At 35.9% G+C, this 17,668-nt stretch overlaps 2 protein-coding genes across 2 annotated transcripts in view; one reads left to right on the top strand and one right to left on the bottom strand.

The window, feature by feature from the left end:
* LOC123870247 (lysine-specific histone demethylase 1A) overlaps positions 1–17,668 on the top strand; it is a 395,360-nt gene that overhangs the window by 142,625 nt on the left and 235,067 nt on the right. The gene's annotated exons all lie outside the window — the stretch shown is intronic.
* On the bottom strand, positions 12,770–17,303 carry LOC123870245 (toll-like receptor Tollo). Its single transcript, XM_045913468.1, has one exon. The coding sequence runs from the start codon at positions 17,086–17,088 to the stop codon at positions 13,252–13,254; it is 3,837 nt and encodes a 1,278-aa protein (XP_045769424.1). The 5' UTR covers positions 17,089–17,303; the 3' UTR covers positions 12,770–13,251.

The following is a 17,668-nucleotide window of genomic DNA, read 5'->3' as shown; positions in this document are numbered from 1 at the left end:
GATTCATGCAAATACGTACATTTCTAAAAAGAAGCTACTAATTTGTTTCAATATCAGATTTAATGATTTGATTGAATGAGTTTGGTTAGGTTTCATTTCATTTCATCTCATTAAATTTCATTTTCATTTCATATCAATAAAAACTTCTACTGAAGACTTGGCTGTGGGCATAGTTCCCTTTGCCTACCAGAATGGGTGAAGAAAAAAAAAACTCTGCTTATAGTCTATGGTTGGCGCCATTTTTCAGAAATTTTCTTTGCGAGTTTAGTTGTTGGTTGCCTAAAATGAGTAATTTCGACCCTAGTTTTTAATATCTATTAACAATAAAGTCGTTTTAAATTAAATTAAATTAAGTTAGTTGAGTTTATTGTAATTTTATTATTTTATTAAATTGCTTCATTTTTTCGCAACTGTATTAAAAATAGTCGTTCAGTACACGTGCGGAACCGTCATTGCAACTCGTTCCGACTGTCAACCCTCGCCTTCAGCTACGCCTCGGCTCGGGTAGACATTTGTCGGAACTCTTTGCAATGACAGCCTTTCCGCACTTGTAATGAAATATACTATTACCGTTAATAAATTTGCGTTTTGCATTTGAAATTCAAACTAAAGGAAAAAATATAGGTACGGAACGCTCATCTAGCGACAGTGATTCAGTCTTGACAAATATTTTTTTCTAGCGCTTGTCTAATAAATAACATTGGATTTAATTAAAATAAAGATAAATTTGGATATAAAACGAATGAAATAAAATATTACATTTCACCAATGATATTCTCCCTTATTGGTGCATTTGTTAAACTTGAAAGTAATGTATCCGGAGTCAATTCTTGGCTAGATTAGCAGTTTGGAATAGTTACATTTTTTCCAAAATAATTTTATATGTGGTTTAAAAACAATAGGTATGTACTAGTTTTTAAGAGCATAAACAAAAGGTTTTGTTGGATACTGTTACCAATTCTAAATAAACTCTATCAATAACAGTTGATAAAACAAACAATAAATTTGAAAAAACGCAGACTATGTTACAGTTTGATGTGAGCGATACATCGATGTATTTTATTGTTGCAGTGAGAATACGTGAATAAAAAATCTAACGTGTTTATACTATAGGATAGGTACAGTGCTGTATACCGAGTCTCGATCGTAAATGTCATCTGAAAATTTATATTCATTACGATTAGATAGCACGCCACAATGGTACACTATTGTTGGGTGCGTGTATGAACTGATCGATGGACGATATAGCGTTTTTATGGTTGACGTACTGTTCGTCTTTCATGTTTTGATTTACGAGCGAAGTAGTAGAAACAGTAGGATATAAGTATTCTATTGCCACGTATTAATCTCTTACGGTTTAATTTATATACCGCCCACTATTGGCTCTACTAGTTTTATAACGATAGGTATTACATTTCAAACCAACATTTAAAGAGACAAATGACTTTTTTAAGAGAGGTAAGTGTGTTTTTTTTTTGATATTTAGAACCGCTGAAAAAATAGTGGAAGTACCTATTTATATTTTTGACGCCTCGTCGACTGGCTGTATGAAGTAACCTTCGTACTTTTCCAATACCATAAAAGATCTCTCTCTACGCAGTGATAACGGTGTGGTAGCGGTGTGTGAACGGTGGCACAGTTCAACTTGTTAAAAAGCGTCAAGGCTTTACCTTCTTTGGCAGGCGTCAAATGTTACCTACATTTGACGCTGGTAGGCTATAAAAAGACTAGGTTTTTGATTTCATTTCACGTCATCCCTAGCTATAATATTTGACAGATGTCGATTCACTCGATGTCGAAAACCGAGAATTTCCTCACTCTATTTCACCCTGATAATGGCTTCAACTTTACAGATAGGTATGTATATAACGAAAACAATGAACATTATTTAATAGTTGCATATAAAGAATAAGAACCCTGTATCAGTTTTAATAACGATACATTAACCTATAGGTACATGTATTCAGAATTTTAGACGACTTTGAGAGCTTGCTCAGTATGAGAGTCATGATCAAGAAAGCGAATGCACGCCCGCGTGCCGACTGCAATTTGCGATTCCTCTCAATACCTCAAATTTACGAGCCATTTTCAATTTTACGACCACCTGACGTGCCCACTTATACAGCGCTATGATTCCTTGACATGACTCCTCTAGCCTCTCACAAAGTAATGGTGCCGAGATGGCAATGTAAAAACAGAGTACCTATTAGAGTACATACAATAGGTATAAACTAAAACTGCTTCCCGTTAAAATGGATGGAAGGTTGCAACTTGCTGACTACTTACATCGCAATTGACTACCTCTAGCGCAGTGAAGAGTTTAGTCATAAATAAGAAGATCTATTTCTGTAAGTTTATAAACCAATAACATGATTCCGAAAGAATTTTCAGAAATGCCATTGTATAAAAAAAAGTTGAACAACTTTTGTTAAGTTAGAGATAGAATATAGATTAGTAGTAGGAAATATAAAAGATTAAGTCAATTGTTAATTAGTTTAACTGACATATTATTATACACATTGTATAGTTGTAGTGTGTTTGTACTTACTCGTAGCTTAAGAGCCCGCTTCATCGAAGCGATTACTCGTTGGCGGATGGAACCTAAAATAGGGCTGTTTCCACAGATGATGGAAACAACGTATTTGTGCGTGTCACCCTTTTCCTCTTACTGCCCCGAAAGAGGGCAAGCGAATGAATTTTGCTTGAGATTCGAGATTTAATTCAAAAACGGATTCGAGATTTAATGCAAAGTGAAAATTGCAAATGACGTTTGGAATTACCTACGCCTATTTTTGACAAAAGATTTTTTTACCCATACTATTTTTTTTTTAATATATAAAAAAAAATATTTGAAATTATTATGAAGTAAAGCGCAACAGGAAGTTATGAATTTTTCAATTTTCTAGTTTTTCATATAGTTTATTTACGCACGAAGTTGCCTCATTTGTCCGAAAATAGAGATTTTTCAATGGCCATAACTTTCAAAATAAATAAATTTTTACTATAGAATAAATTCTTTTAGTGCAAAGATAATGGAGAAATAAATCGATATATGGCTTTGCCATAGGTATAGAACAACAAAGAATAATGGGCGTAATACGTTTGTATGGAGAAGCACGTAAGAAGTGTATCCTTAAAGAATCTCATCTGCGTCGTACATCGTAAATGTCCAAGATGCGCCAAGATGGTAGAGCCTGATAGGTTCCAACTTGCATATTGGGTCTAATTTGTTCTTACATCAGTTACGGACTTCTAGTTAAATTTAATACCACGGTAAAGTGGTAACGTAAAGGATTACGCCTCCAGGGTATGACGCTCGTTAGGGATTTGTACGCGGCTTCATGTCGAGCGGCTGGGTACATGGTATTGTAATTATATATACGCATATTGCGGATAAAATATTATGAACTAGATGATGCCAGTGACTTTGTCCGCGTGGACTTAGGTTTTTTAAAAACCCGCGGGAACTCTTTGATTTCCCGGGATCAAAAGTTGCCTATATAAATTTCAAGGGATTCAAGCTATCACTGTACCAAATTTTGTGTGGAACTCTTTGATAAAAAGTAGCCTATGTCCGTCCCCGAAAATTTCATTGAAATCGGCCGTGAAAAGCTAGCAGACAGACAGAAAGACACACTTTCGCATTTATTATATTATAGTATGGAAGGATGGATATGGATGGATGTACCTACCTAGTAACAGTTTTGCATGACGTACCTATCATTTAGACTTTAGACTATGCTTTAGACGTGAAGAATCTTCTAGCTTCTAGCTGTAGCTAATTGGTATATTTTTGAAACATATAATAAGTACATAAGTGATAGAAATAAAACGATACAGTTTATTTATTTGAATATGTGATGATAGTTTGATATAAGTAAGTAAGTAGTTAAGTAGTTATTTTTAAGTTAATTATTTTAATCAGAATAAGTATTTGAGAGTAGGTAGAGATGCAGAACAAATATAAAATTGAAATTCATTTACTCGACTCTGTAAAATTGCGTTTAACCAATGGCTACAAATTAATATTTGGCGTGAATTCGCATATCCGCATATTTGTACGGCGTTTAGTTAATGTGGAACCGCACACGGCGGTTGCGGCGCACTTTGTCTAACACACGGTGCCTCGCGGAAAGCTAGCGCTGCGGTTCGCGATGAATAATTGCGCTCGAAACCGATGCACAATGGCCAATGCGAGTGTTTAAATGCCCTATTAAATCTTACGGAGTGCGTAGGATTCTGTGGGATTCAATTACGTTTTGTGCGCGATGAAAGGTACCGGAGTTAAACGCGTAAACTGAGCCGCGAGTCGAGAACACATCCCGACACCTCGCTGAATGCGCCGCACAAAGGGTGAGAGAGAACACGGCGCACAATGCGTATCGCGCCAGGAGCAGATTGAATAAATGCTAAATTAAATAAGAGCAAATAAAACCCACCATTAATGAGCAAAAGCTGTCGGATAATTCGTGTGTCAAACAAAGCGGGCTCGGTTGCTTTCGCTGGGTGAGACGGCGGCCACGCCATCTTGACACGATTTGATTGCATTTCAAATCTCTTGTTTTTTCTGCATAAAACGAGTAATGCTATAGTCTGAGCTACCAGCTTAACTTAAAACCTGTGTTCTAAGAAACGATGAAAAGTTTAATGTGAAATTTAAGACGCGCTGTGATTCTTTTTTTAGTTTTTATTTAGAAAATTAAGATTCATATTATTCAAATTTACCTAATGACAACAATTAATATACTGATTTACTAATTTATTCAAAAACATGTAGTAAAAAGTTCTAGAAATACAGCAAAATGACTATTTTAATAAAAACGAAGTAAGTATAGCTAGAATATTGCCGTAGTTGCCTAAGCTAGTTTTACGCGAGCAGTTTGCTTTGTTTGGGTGAAAATCTAAAGATTTAAGCTGTCAGGGCGCGTTTGGAACCCTCGCAGTTTAGTTTTAAGTTTATCATACAACAATTAACTGACAAATTCAACAATTGTCGATCAAAAAGTGTACTATTGTAACCAATTTGAATAAAATGCTTGACTTTAACTTTGAGATACGAGTATACTAAACTATCATATCACGCAGGAATTGGTCGTGATTACTGAATTCTTTAAATAACTTAAACATTTTATACTACAGGAAACCTACTTGTTAGATATTAAAAATTACACGATATTATAACAACATAATAAACCGAACATTTTAGTTTCGGTACCCAACTACCCAGTTATTATTTGCAAAGGCATTGACGACGTAGAATTTGAGTTAGGTGCCTATACACGGGGTCAAAATGTTAGATTTACGCCACTATAATATGACCGGCCACACCTCCTGCCTTAAGTACTTATACACGAGCACAGCTCACACTTCGAAAGTTCATATTCACTGGTTATTTATCTGCTAGATTGGAGCATAGGTGTCTGCGAGAACGCAAGTACCAAAACAGGAATGTTCCGAATCGCCTTTGTAAAGATTTTATCTCGCCATTAAATACTTCTAACCATCACAGAATATCGAGCGCCCCACTCAAAGTAACGGTCCTATTTGGCTTGTTACATTTAGGACGAATTAATTTGTTCTTTCGACAATTTGTAGCGATACTTAATAGGAGTGTTATTACCTATAGTAAATGTTTATGTAGGCACGTCAAAAATAATGATTAGGCTATTCAATCTTGTCATTCTGATTTTGTAGTTTATTTACAGTCTGTAGGAGGAAAAATTGATTGTTATTGATTTGTTGTTCTTTTTATAGAGAAAAAAAATGAGCTATTCTGTTTGTCGTATAGTTGACCTAATAGTTTAAATAATTCTAACTAATTTATATGCAAATGTGTGTCCGTTTGTCTGTCTGCTAGCTTTTCGTCGCCCATTCGTTTAACCGATTTTGATAAAAAGTACAAAGATAGCTTGCTTCCCGGGGAAGGACATAGTCTACATTTTACTCCGGTTAATCAAGCAGTTTTTTACCTATTGGAAGTGGGAAATATTTTGCAAACATCTTTAAAGAAAAAAAGTGATAACTCGTATTTTAAAATAGTGCTGACAATGAACTTACAACTAGTACACCTATATAGGGAATTCAAGTGTACAAGAATTTTTCTAATTCCAACACGGTTGATAAATTTAATAAGATAACTTTCAACGGTAAATATTGATAGCATTTGTATTCCCACATAGAGCCGGAGAGATTGATATCGGCCAAACAACGTAGCAACAAATAGCTCCGTCGAAATAATAACGCCCTGTTAATATAATTGAAATAAGAATCTGATAATCGAATTAATCTCGTGCAGGCAACTTAATTAAGGTAGTCGTTGTAACAGCGTATAATTTGACTCGAAATTGTTTCGTCCAATCGGGATCGTTAGCGTGATGAGTCACCCACGTGATATTGTTTGGTTTCATAATGGCTAGACTATAATTTGAACGTAATCGTTATTCGTAACTGGATGGAATAATAGTAATAATCTTTCTCTTATAGGTAAATTCTCGAACATAGATTTTCATTGGAAAACTGTTTAATTTTCCGGGATCTTTTTACCCGTCAAAATTGCTACTAGCAAAAAATGAAACCTCTTTGAAAAGCCGCCGTTAGTCCTTGTCGTCATTATAAAGAGAACCTCTGTGCAAAATTTCAGCTTTCTACGTCCAAGGGTTTGAGCTGGGCGCTGTTGAATCAGTCAGTGAGCGAGTCAGCATTATAGATTAAGCTGAGATGAAATAATTTTTAATCTTTGTACTTCTTGAACAAACCTGAATGACAATAAAAATGGAGGTGTAATAAAACTGACACAACAATCTCTCTCACCAAACGGAAGCAGAATATTTAGCCAAACATTACACCCGCTATATTATGAGGTGTCACTTAAATTCCATGTATGAGGTCCAGGAACAAGGGACCACACGACACGGTAGCACCGGAATAAATATTTGTTTTGAACACACAATCTTAAAGTAAGAGTGAAATCATAATAAAGTAACCGTATCGAGCCAAGGTAAACAATGTAGTCAATTTAGTCGTATAATGTGTTTGTCTTAGTGAATCGAATAATTTTGTTTTGTTATTTTCATTGTCTTCATTTCTACATACCTATTATAAAGTCAAACTTCCATGTCAAACCATTTGACAGTGATAATGTCAAAAAGTGCTCAATAGAGTTTTCTGAGTTCACTCGTAGATAGCACCTCGTAAAATATGATATTATCTCATATTTCTATAATTAAGGGTCCACTTACGATAACAAGAAATATATACATAGCTCCAAGGACCCTGAAAAATAATCCGTGTAACCCTTTTATAAATAAAATGAATACATCAAATTATTGTACAAATCGCTTGTAATAATAGCCACAAAAAGTGACGCTTACTTAAATAATAAGTCATCGCTATTGTTCAATTTTTTTACATAACGAGCTTTCGAGACTATAATCATTTTAGCCGTTATCTTCAGGCATCTTTCTCATCACGGCACGGTGTTAATTAGTCTCTAGTTCACAAGAGTTATGTAATCACTCAACATCTTATTAGAGATGCCGACACTATTTACGCGCGATATTTATTATCACTCATTGTGTTTGTTCTCATTTCCATAATATTATTACTAAATATAGATAATGCCCGCGGTTCATTCGCGTGGATTGAGACGTAGTTATCTCTTAAACTCTTTGATTTTCCGGGATAAAAAGTAGCCTGTGTTACTTTCCAAGTCTTTAGCAATATTCATTCAAAAACACGTTGATCCGTTGCATTGTGATTTAAGGACAGACACACACTGTCGCAATTATATCAATACTACGCGATGCCGGTGATTTCGTCGTAGGTTTGTTCGATTTGTAAGAGGATCTAATGGTGATAATCATTAATTACGTAAACTTAAAACTAAAGATACAAGAATTTCTAGGATAAATATACCAAGCGCAATTAAGTTTCTCTCTTTTAAGTATCCAAAGAAAATAATGATGAAGTATATTATTATTCTCGTGTAGACAGTGGTGTGACATGCGGCAGCGTTGAACTCTTCGGTATGGCGCGGGCGCGAGCGCGAGCGGCGCGGGTACTGCCTAGTTTTTTACTCCGCTTCTAACGAGATCTCGAGTCCAAACATCGAGGCCGCACATTAAACGCTCTAGGATATTAAAATGAGACAAATTTATTGCCGCTCTCCGATTATATGTTCGATAAACGCGCAGACCGGTGATTATGATATCTCGAGAGTTTAATCGTAGCATCGATATGGAGTCGCGTTCCGTTCCACACTAAACCAGTACTAATAAAAAAGAAACTAGTTACGGGCATTCGTCGGTTTAGGTTGGAAAATCAACAAGACGGTGGGAGAGGAGTCGGAACCGCGGTGCGTTATCGGAGCGATCGGCTCGAACAATGCCTCGAATGTTTCAATATAAACCCGACAGCATTTTTAACGTTTCATCGGTGCTGTAACAATCGTAAAATAAATTCTCTACGCCTTCTCAGAGCTCTGATTAATGTTGTACACAGCGCCGCGTCGCGTTTATTTTTTCACCTCCGTGTTCTCTAGCTGAATTTATGAGTCGAGGCGACCGGGTCGCGAACAGTGCGTTACTACTTGTATCTTTGAGTTCTCATTGGGAACACCTACGTTATTCAGGTTCCACTAAAAAAATATATCTTTTCATAACTAGATTAATTTAATTAAAACATGCACATAATGCATGTTGCAAATGTTGAGAAAATGCGTTACTTGCCTGTTCGTTTAATAAACTGTTTTTAAATAGCATATACATACCTACCCACCTACTTAGACATGCGCTTGACTGCAATCACACCAAAGGAAGTGATGATATCAATGGATGATGTAGTTTAAGGTGACATGCCTGCCTAGAAGGTGCCTATTCACCCTTCTTTTGAAGATCCCAATTGCTACTGGCAGGGAATACGGAAATGATGAAAATAGTATTTTGGATTTTCTTGCATTTTTCCCTAAATGTTTGTAGCAACTGACCATAATAAATTAATGCAGTATACTTGCAATTTTTTCTATAAGCAAAATAACGTAAATTACGGGCAATTTGATATCTCAAGATAATATTAATAAAATGTAAAAGGTACTTAGATAGATTTATAATAAATAATTTATAAAATATGCTTGAATTACTTTGAGCATTTTATAAATTATCTGCATAATTAATTTCCTCTAGGCTCTATCTTCTGGAAATGTATGAGTTATCTGTTAGTTGTTAACAGGTATACATGATAGATTAGGAAGATTAGACTATTGATGGCTTATGTTTTGAGCACCTAGTGTAATAAAATATGTTTTTTCTATTCGGAAAACACGTTTGTAGGATGCGTTTTTATCGTGGTAACGTGATAATCTTGAGACCGCGGACTGCTGTATAGTGTCTACATTTTGAGAACGCACTTGCCATGTTTGCTCTTTGTGTCAACTGGCATGTCAAAAGTTTGATTTTAGTCCTTAAGAGGGGTCTCTCCGTCACTCACTCCATACAAACGTAGTTCGTCTCTCATTGGAATACTAACCAATCATACTCAATGGAATTTTGTAGAAAAGTTACGGGCACTAATATCTATGCCTGTAGTTTTCCGTTAAAACATTCGGTTTCAAAATTACTCCATATTTTTAGAAAAATCTAAAACACCATAGGCACAGATAGTTTCTAGAATATGTCTGCAAAATTTCATGGATTTTGGTTGCTTAATATTCAAATGAAATTGGGACTACGATTGTATGGAGTAAGTGACGGAGAGAGCCCTGTTACTCTAAGCATAAACCGTACTTTAATACTTACTAGATATTTTGCGACAGACAGTCACAAACTCTCACAGACAGTTCAGTCTTAGGCCCACTTTCCCTGACACTTTTTAGCAAAAGCATAATGCACAGTTGCTAATAAGTAACAGTATTAAAAAATAACTAAATCAGTTTAACTGTCCTTGTGCAAGTGGGGCTTAATATTCAAAAAGCTCAAGTAAATAGAGACGTTTCAGTATTCAGCCATTGGTTATGATACGAGTAGTTCAGACTCGTATTAGTAAATTATATATAAAAGTTTTTCTCCAGAAAACCTCGTGATATTTCGGAGTCCTTTAATATTGTGCATATATATTTGTTTGCAAAATTTATAGATATTCTACTATTTTAATTAAAAACTTTAACACACACACACACACACACGCTACTATTTTTTAAAATAAAAACATAATAGAAGAGTGAGTGAGTGTTAGAGCTTTCGTGTATTTAGTCCCGAAGGAGTTTTTACAGATACAGATTTGATTAAAGATTGGCCTCGATACCAAAACCAGAATTCTAGATTATAAGTCTGCCCCCTATCGGCTAAAAATATATCAATCATAAAAGGACAGCATCAACGTCAAAACATGGTTTTTGGCCAATCCCATTGGCTATAAACCATATTTTGACATCGATGCTGTCCTTTTATGATTGATATATTTTTAGCCAATAGCCCCCCGAGTTCCACTGTCAAAATTGACCAATTTCAAAGTAAGTAGGTACTGTCGATTATGGTGACAGGATATATTATTATTATTTATGTTTGGTAGTTTTGACAGTGGAATGCAGAACTCCGAGCTCTACTGACATCGATAGATTTGACAAAATTTGTTACAGAGATAACTTACATCCTGGGGGCAGACATAGGTACTTTAAATATCGGAAAATCAATCATTTTCTACAGAATTTTTAAAAACCTTTAATCCACGTTGATGGAGTCAGGGTTTACAAGGAACCAAACTTAAATTAACATTTGAAGTCGTTGTTATCATCTATTTGGTACAGTGATAGCTTGCATCCGGAGACGGGCATAGGTTACTTTTATCCCAGAAAATCAATTATTTCCCACAGAATTTTTAAAAACCTCTAACCCACGCGGATGAAGTCGCGGGCATCATCTTGTAAATAAATAAATAATTGGGTTTTTTAAATAGGTTTATTTTCATATTTTTGAGTAAAAATGTTACACTAAAACTAATGGGTAGGTATGAGTTCATATTTTGACTCTTGCATATCTACTTTCTATATCTAATCTCACTCACTACATTATTCTTACATATTCCACAGCTTACCATAATAACCTTGCGCTCACCATATCCAACTACATTGTTGCGCGAATCCCATAAATGCAATCTCGATGTAATATAGTAGGTACCAAACGCTTTTGTTCCCGTCTCCAGTTGTTTCACACCTACTTAGGGCTGCGGTGCGAAGTCTCGTTAACTGAGATTGAAGGCTCGCGGTCGACGCCCGGTTCCTCACATAAAAACCTGATATGCAATATGCTCGCCTATGGAAGCTCGGTTAAATAACTCGGCCTTACTTGTCGGCTCTTCTATTATTTTGCTAGAAATTTTATTACCGGATGGAAATTTAGTATAGAAATTGAGTTTTATGGAGAATTTTATAGCTTTTTATGCAAATACTGAAAGTAGCACTTAGTGGTTTTAATAATGCTTTGTTATTTTTTTTTTTTCAATTTCGTTGTTCTTAGTACTTATACCTTAATATTCATAACGCAAATGATTAACTAGAAATGTTGAAAAGATTAACTGAAGAAATATTATAATTTTTGACAGGATATATAGTTTACACAGTAAAATATTTTATATAAACAACTAGTAATCTAAGGCCATGTTGAATTTGTATTTAGGTTTTAAGTATTTATTGCTAAAATTAAGAAGTTGTTTTTATCTTAATTGATCCCTAATAATTACTATTTCAAAGTTAAGTACCTACTTAGTACTTAGGTATAATATATATTATCACAGCAGCTGGTTTGCTTTTAAAATATTATTAACATTATTGTTGTACTTATAACTTAATTTTAAGTTAATTTAAGTATTGTATTTGAGTATTTAAGTGTAGTGTTTAAGTAAATCTAGATTAATTTTAAGACAGTATAAAGTTGTAAAATAGCTGTATAAATTTAATTGTGTTATTTTTATCTATGCGACAAATTAAAAAGCGTGGTTTCAAATTTTGTTTTATTTTGGATTTTAAACTCACGCTTTACAATTTTTCCCATAAGTATTTAAGTAATTTTAGATTAATTTTAGGGCAAAATAAGGTAGTAAGATAGCATATAAATTCAATTGTGTCATTTTTATTTATGGGAAAAATTGTAAAGCGTTGTTCTAAATTTTGTTTTATTGTGGATAGAATTTAAAATGTGTGCTGTAATCATTATCTATTCTTTATTGGGATTAAACATGTATAACTTTGATTCATTTCACAATTATGAATTTTATTTACTTAAGCAATATTAAAGTAAATAGGAAATGTTTAATTTTTATCATCCCTATTTAATTTAATATTATTTAATTTCGATTCGATTTGTTGCTAATGTGAATCGACCATTAGGGGATCAATTTTCAAAAATTCTTTCTTAGTGTCCATCTACATTAGTTCAACACGAACAAAAGATTTTTGAAAATACAGGAAACTTTTGCACTTCTTATTCTAACTTATTTTTGGTTTTAATTAGTAGAATTTATTTTGACATATTTTAATTGCATTAAGAGTTATGCTAGACTGATTTAGTTATTTTTGTAATTTTATTGATTTGATTTATTGTTTGCTAAAGCTGTGAAATTTGATCTGCTGTAAGTGCATACTTATTTATTGTTTGCCAAAAATATAATATTTATAAATTTTATGGTCTGTACTATATTGTGATATTTTAGGATGTTTGCCCTATTATTGTTATTCTATTTCACTTTGCTCAATAAATATAAAACTATGAAGAAAACTAAGTTTCATTTAAAATCGTATTTTATTCTCTTTATCACTTTTGACACAGTCCATTTTTGAATTTTTACAATAAATATGTTCTTTCGTCATGACTAAATTACAAAATATACATTAATGATACGAAAAATACCTATTTATAACTAATTTATCACAGATTGCGGCAACAGCGCCATTTTTAACTACTATATAAGTATCGTATTAATCGGCTAGTTTTGTCCAGCAAGCACAGCCTTATTAGGCCTAATACAAGTTTTGTACAAACACATTATCATCTATCATTAATCATACTTTGACCAATTTTGTGATTGATGCTAACTTAAAACGACAAATGCTTTTTGTAATCGGTAATCAAGCTATTTACAACCTTAATCTATGACTATTATTAAAAGGTATATTTACAATACATACGATAACCGACTAGCCATCACATTAACACTTAGTCACTGCACGTCAGTCCACGACACTTCCACTCAGTTCGTTTTAAACTACACATGGACGGAGAGGTTACGAGGCGAGCCTCGTGTTGGCATCTGGTGTTGGGTATGAGAGGGGTGCGGAGGCAGCACGGGATGGGCGCCGTGCACCGGCGGCGGTGGTAACGCACCCAAGTGGTTCCTTGGGTGATGATGTCGATGCATTGGCACGGCGCCGGCTCCCGGGCTAGGCATGCCCCGACACCTCTGTTTGTCAGGAACATCGGGTAACGCGAATCGTAGTTTCTCCCAGAACAATTTGTCGCCCCAATTAAAATGCGTATTAGTTTTTAAGTACAGTCTTATATCAGGATCTAAGTCCTTTTGGGGCACTTCACCTAGTATCACCACTATTAGTCTTTTTCGCCTATCTCTTAACACTTGGTGATGTGCTGATTTAAATTCAAAACGACACCATTCGGATTTTATAAAGTTCTCACTGAGCACCATTATAGTACGACGCGACGATTCTACCGCTTGTATGATATTGTCGGCCACATAACCACCCACTGGGAAGTCACGATAGTGCAAGTACAGTTTATAAGGGGGATCTCCGCGTTCTAACACAGGCGCCAGTTTCTCGGTCACCCAGGCGTCGTCTTTGGAACTATAACTCACAAAAGCGTCGTATAGCTTTTCACGATCGTCACGGTCTATGTCACTTGCTTTATAGAACAGCCGCACACCGAACTTGGAATGGAACCACACTCTCATTGGTTGTCTATATTTAAAAACAATGGTAATTACAATTAATACTAGTAGGACTGCTCCTAGAGCTACACAAAGCAATGGAATGTAATCTTGTACTTCTTCGTTGGTCATAATGGTTTTTGTAGCGGTCAAATTGCCGTTTATACTGTTGTTTATGCTTGGTAATCCAGTGCATATCGTACCATTTTCATCACTGATTTTGAAGCCGGAGTTTGTGTCATTGAATATGCTTGCATTGTACGTTGCTATTTCTGTGTTGTTGGTTTTTGAATAGACACATCGTATGCTTGATAAATCGGTTATCGAGCTTACACGCTTAGTCCATTCCCGAAACATCTCCGTATATTCACAATCACATGACCAAGGGTTTTCCGATAGTGTTATTGAAGTAATTGCCGGATTGATTTGCCACACTGTTAACGTTACTAATCTGTTATGATGAAGGTGTAGTATTTTCAGCCGCGACATATGATTGAACATTTCTTTTCCTATTGTTTTGATTTTATTATTGTTTATGTACAATTCACGTAAATTATCTAGGCCGTCAAATTCTTGCCCTTCAACCACTGTCAAGCTATTATAGTCTAGGTGTAGAACTTCCAATTCTTTTAATCCATTAAATGTCCTATTGTGAATGTTCTCTATGTGTGATGAATTCAGATACAGTATTTTCAACCTTTTTCTGCCGATAAATGCGTGACTTGGTAAAACTTTTATATCATTGCCATCTAAGTACAGTTGCGTGGCCTCCATTGGTATTCTTTCAGGTAACGAGTTAATATATCCAGCATTAGAACATTCCACAACGTTGGCAGACCACGACTGATCATGATAACAAGTGCAATTGTTTGGGCATGTCATTTCACAGTCACATGCGTCAAAATCACAACAGTGACAGAGTGCAAAGCAATGAAAATCGTATTTACATAAAAACTGGTGTGGAGCAGCTTCTACTAATGGTACGTATGCATTACCACGGTTGTAGAGTAGTTTACAGTAAATGCTGTCCAAGTCCATTAACTTAGGTTGAGTCCGAGCTCTATTTCCAGTATTTATTTTTTGTAACCACTCCATTGTACAGTCGCATTCTAATGGGTTTCCTCCAATAAAAAACTCTGGTACTGATTTGTCTTGCGGAACAGCAGATATCCTCAAGGAATTCGGGTCCAAACTTGTAATTTTGTTTCCGTACAAATCCACTCTTGTTAAATTGGGTTTCTTAAAGAACGTGTAGGACTGAACCTTGGATATTAAATTATCATTCAAATACAGCATCTCCACAGAGTTAGGTATTGCACTTCCAGTAATCTCCGTTAACCTATTAGAACTGGCGTCGAAAGTACTAAGCGATAGCTGAGATTCAATTTCAAAGTAATTCCCAAGTTCAGCAATTCTGTTAGCGTGAATGTCCAGCCACTGCAATCCAGTTGGAATCATAGCGTAATCGAACCATTCTAGGCGATTATCGGAAATGTTCAGCCATACCAAATTAGGTAACTTGGCGAAAAGTCCACCAATGTCGGTCAAGTAATTTCCATCTAGTCTTATTGCTTGTAAGTTAATATTTCCATCAAAAGCGCCCGCTTCAATTTTGTGAATTTTATTTCTAGACAGGTTTAAAATTTTCAGTGATGTCATTTTGTCAAATACGCCCTTGCTGATGTTTCCAATATTGTTTTCAGTTAATCGTAATCCGTACATTTGTTGCATTGTCATAAAAGAAGCGTTTTCGATGCTTACTATTAAATTTTCTCCGAGATCTAGGGTCTTCAATTGAGGTATTTCTTTCAAGGCTATAGGAACTTCGTCTAATCGATTTCCATTTATGTGTAAATCTTGTAAAGAAGTGCAGTTGCGCAAGGCATGCGGGTGTATTTTTGAAATGCGGTTGCTGTCAATGGATAAGACAGATAAAACCGGCAAGCCAATGAATGAAAAACTTTCAATGTTCGTGAGTCTATTATTTGATAATATTAACGTATGTAAATTGCTAAGGGAGCTAAAAACGTTTTCTGAAATGTGTTCAATAAAATTATCTTGCATTTTCAATATTTGTAGGTTATGTAAATCTCTAAATAGTGCAATTTCCATTTTTGACACTCTGTTATGAGAAAAGTCTAAAAATACTAGACGTTTTAATCCAGAAAATGTAGAAGTATTTATCCAATCTGAGGTTAATTCGTTATAGGACAAATCCAAAACTAGGAGTTGAAAAAGGTCGCTAAATAATCCAGGAGCTAGCACTGTAATTGTATTGTTATTTAAGTAAATTTCTTTTAATTCCTTCGTATCACTAAACAGTTCAGGTGGCAGGCTAGTCAGCTGATTGTCAGAAAATCTAATAGTAGTTAAGGAAATGAGTCCTTCCAGAGCTCTATCTGCCACAGAATTGAGGCCGTTTCCCTGCAAGTACAATTTCTGCAGTCTTCTTAAGCCTGAGAGGAGACCAGGTGGCAGTGTATCGATAACATTCCTCGATAAGTCCAGGATTAATAAGTTATCCCCACATTTCTCCGTAGGATGTCGGTGTGCTGTTGAAAATTGGAAATGACTGACATCTCTCATTCTGTTTCCAGTTACATTCAAATATTCCAGGTTCCGTAATGAGCAAAGCGCGCCCTCAGGAAATGTCAACATATTATTTTCACTGAGATCTAATCGTTCCAGGTTCTGTACATCTCTCGAAAATGCGGTAGGTGTGATTTCAAGTGACATTGTAGACCAGTCGGTATTGTGAGTTCTTATAGTCAGATTCCTTAGTTCACGGAGACCGGTAAAAGCCCCATCAGAAAGGTTTCCTATTTTGCAGTACTCAATTGTTAGCTCTCGCAACTCTATTAGCTGTCGAAAGCTCCCAGGTGAGAGAGAGCTTTGAAAGAAAAGGGCATCGCTGCATTCAAGGCGCAGTCGTACAGTGAGATGTGGTTGGATGGCACTGAAGTTAGTGTTTTCTAATTCGCTATTTATCGTTCTTAATCGGCACTGTAATGCAACACCGGAATCTTCGTCGTCAGTAGTCCAGCGGCATTCATCAGGCGCTTGATATCGCGCTCCTGTCGTTGCCGACAAAGAAGCGCTCCAAGCGGGTAAAACAGCGCTAAGCGCCAATACAGCGCTCGTAAACCACATCAGACACATTGTTTTCCTTTCACTGAACTTCACTTTAACTTATGCATAGTTTTGTTTATAATTTTTAACACTTAAATTGCACATAATTGCATTACGTTTATTATCTCAACGAGCCGAAAGAGCGCACACGTTTAACCGGCCACTCAACTCTTATTCCGCGTAAGTACTAATTGGACAAGATCGTGCTCGTCGCTCGATAACGAGTAACGTGACGCGCACGTCCGCGCCGAGGTCTGGGGTGGAACTGACTCGGAGTAAAACCTGCGCTGCGCTCGCGCACAAGGCCGTGCCGGTTCACGCGTTCCAACAGGTAAATCGTCGCCCGGGGCTAAAACGTTCTATCCGCCTCGTGTAATGCTTTACCTTTCGCTCTACTCACTTCACGAAGGAGCTTGCCAGAAAAATACACCGAATGCACACATTGACATGTTACACACAACACTAGGTATGAAAACCGCTTTTTGTACGGCTCGGGCGTGCTTTCAGTGGAATGAGTGCGAGCGAGACAGACGAGTGGTTGCGGGGTAAGCTCGCAAAGCTTGGTGGGGAGTTCGACAGCTGCCCAGGTAGTGCGCTGGCGCATTGCTGA

Source organism: Maniola jurtina, chromosome 12, assembly GCF_905333055.1.
Source record: "Maniola jurtina chromosome 12, ilManJurt1.1, whole genome shotgun sequence".
NCBI lineage: Eukaryota > Metazoa > Arthropoda > Insecta > Lepidoptera > Nymphalidae > Maniola > Maniola jurtina.
Note: the sequence above shows the minus strand (reverse complement) of the source record. Positions and strands in the feature narration are given on the sequence as shown.

Coding starts and splice junctions, on each gene's coding strand:
- LOC123870245 (XM_045913468.1), bottom strand. CDS start 17,088: ATGTGTCTGATGTGGTTTACGAGCGCTGTATTGGCGCTTAGCGCTGTT.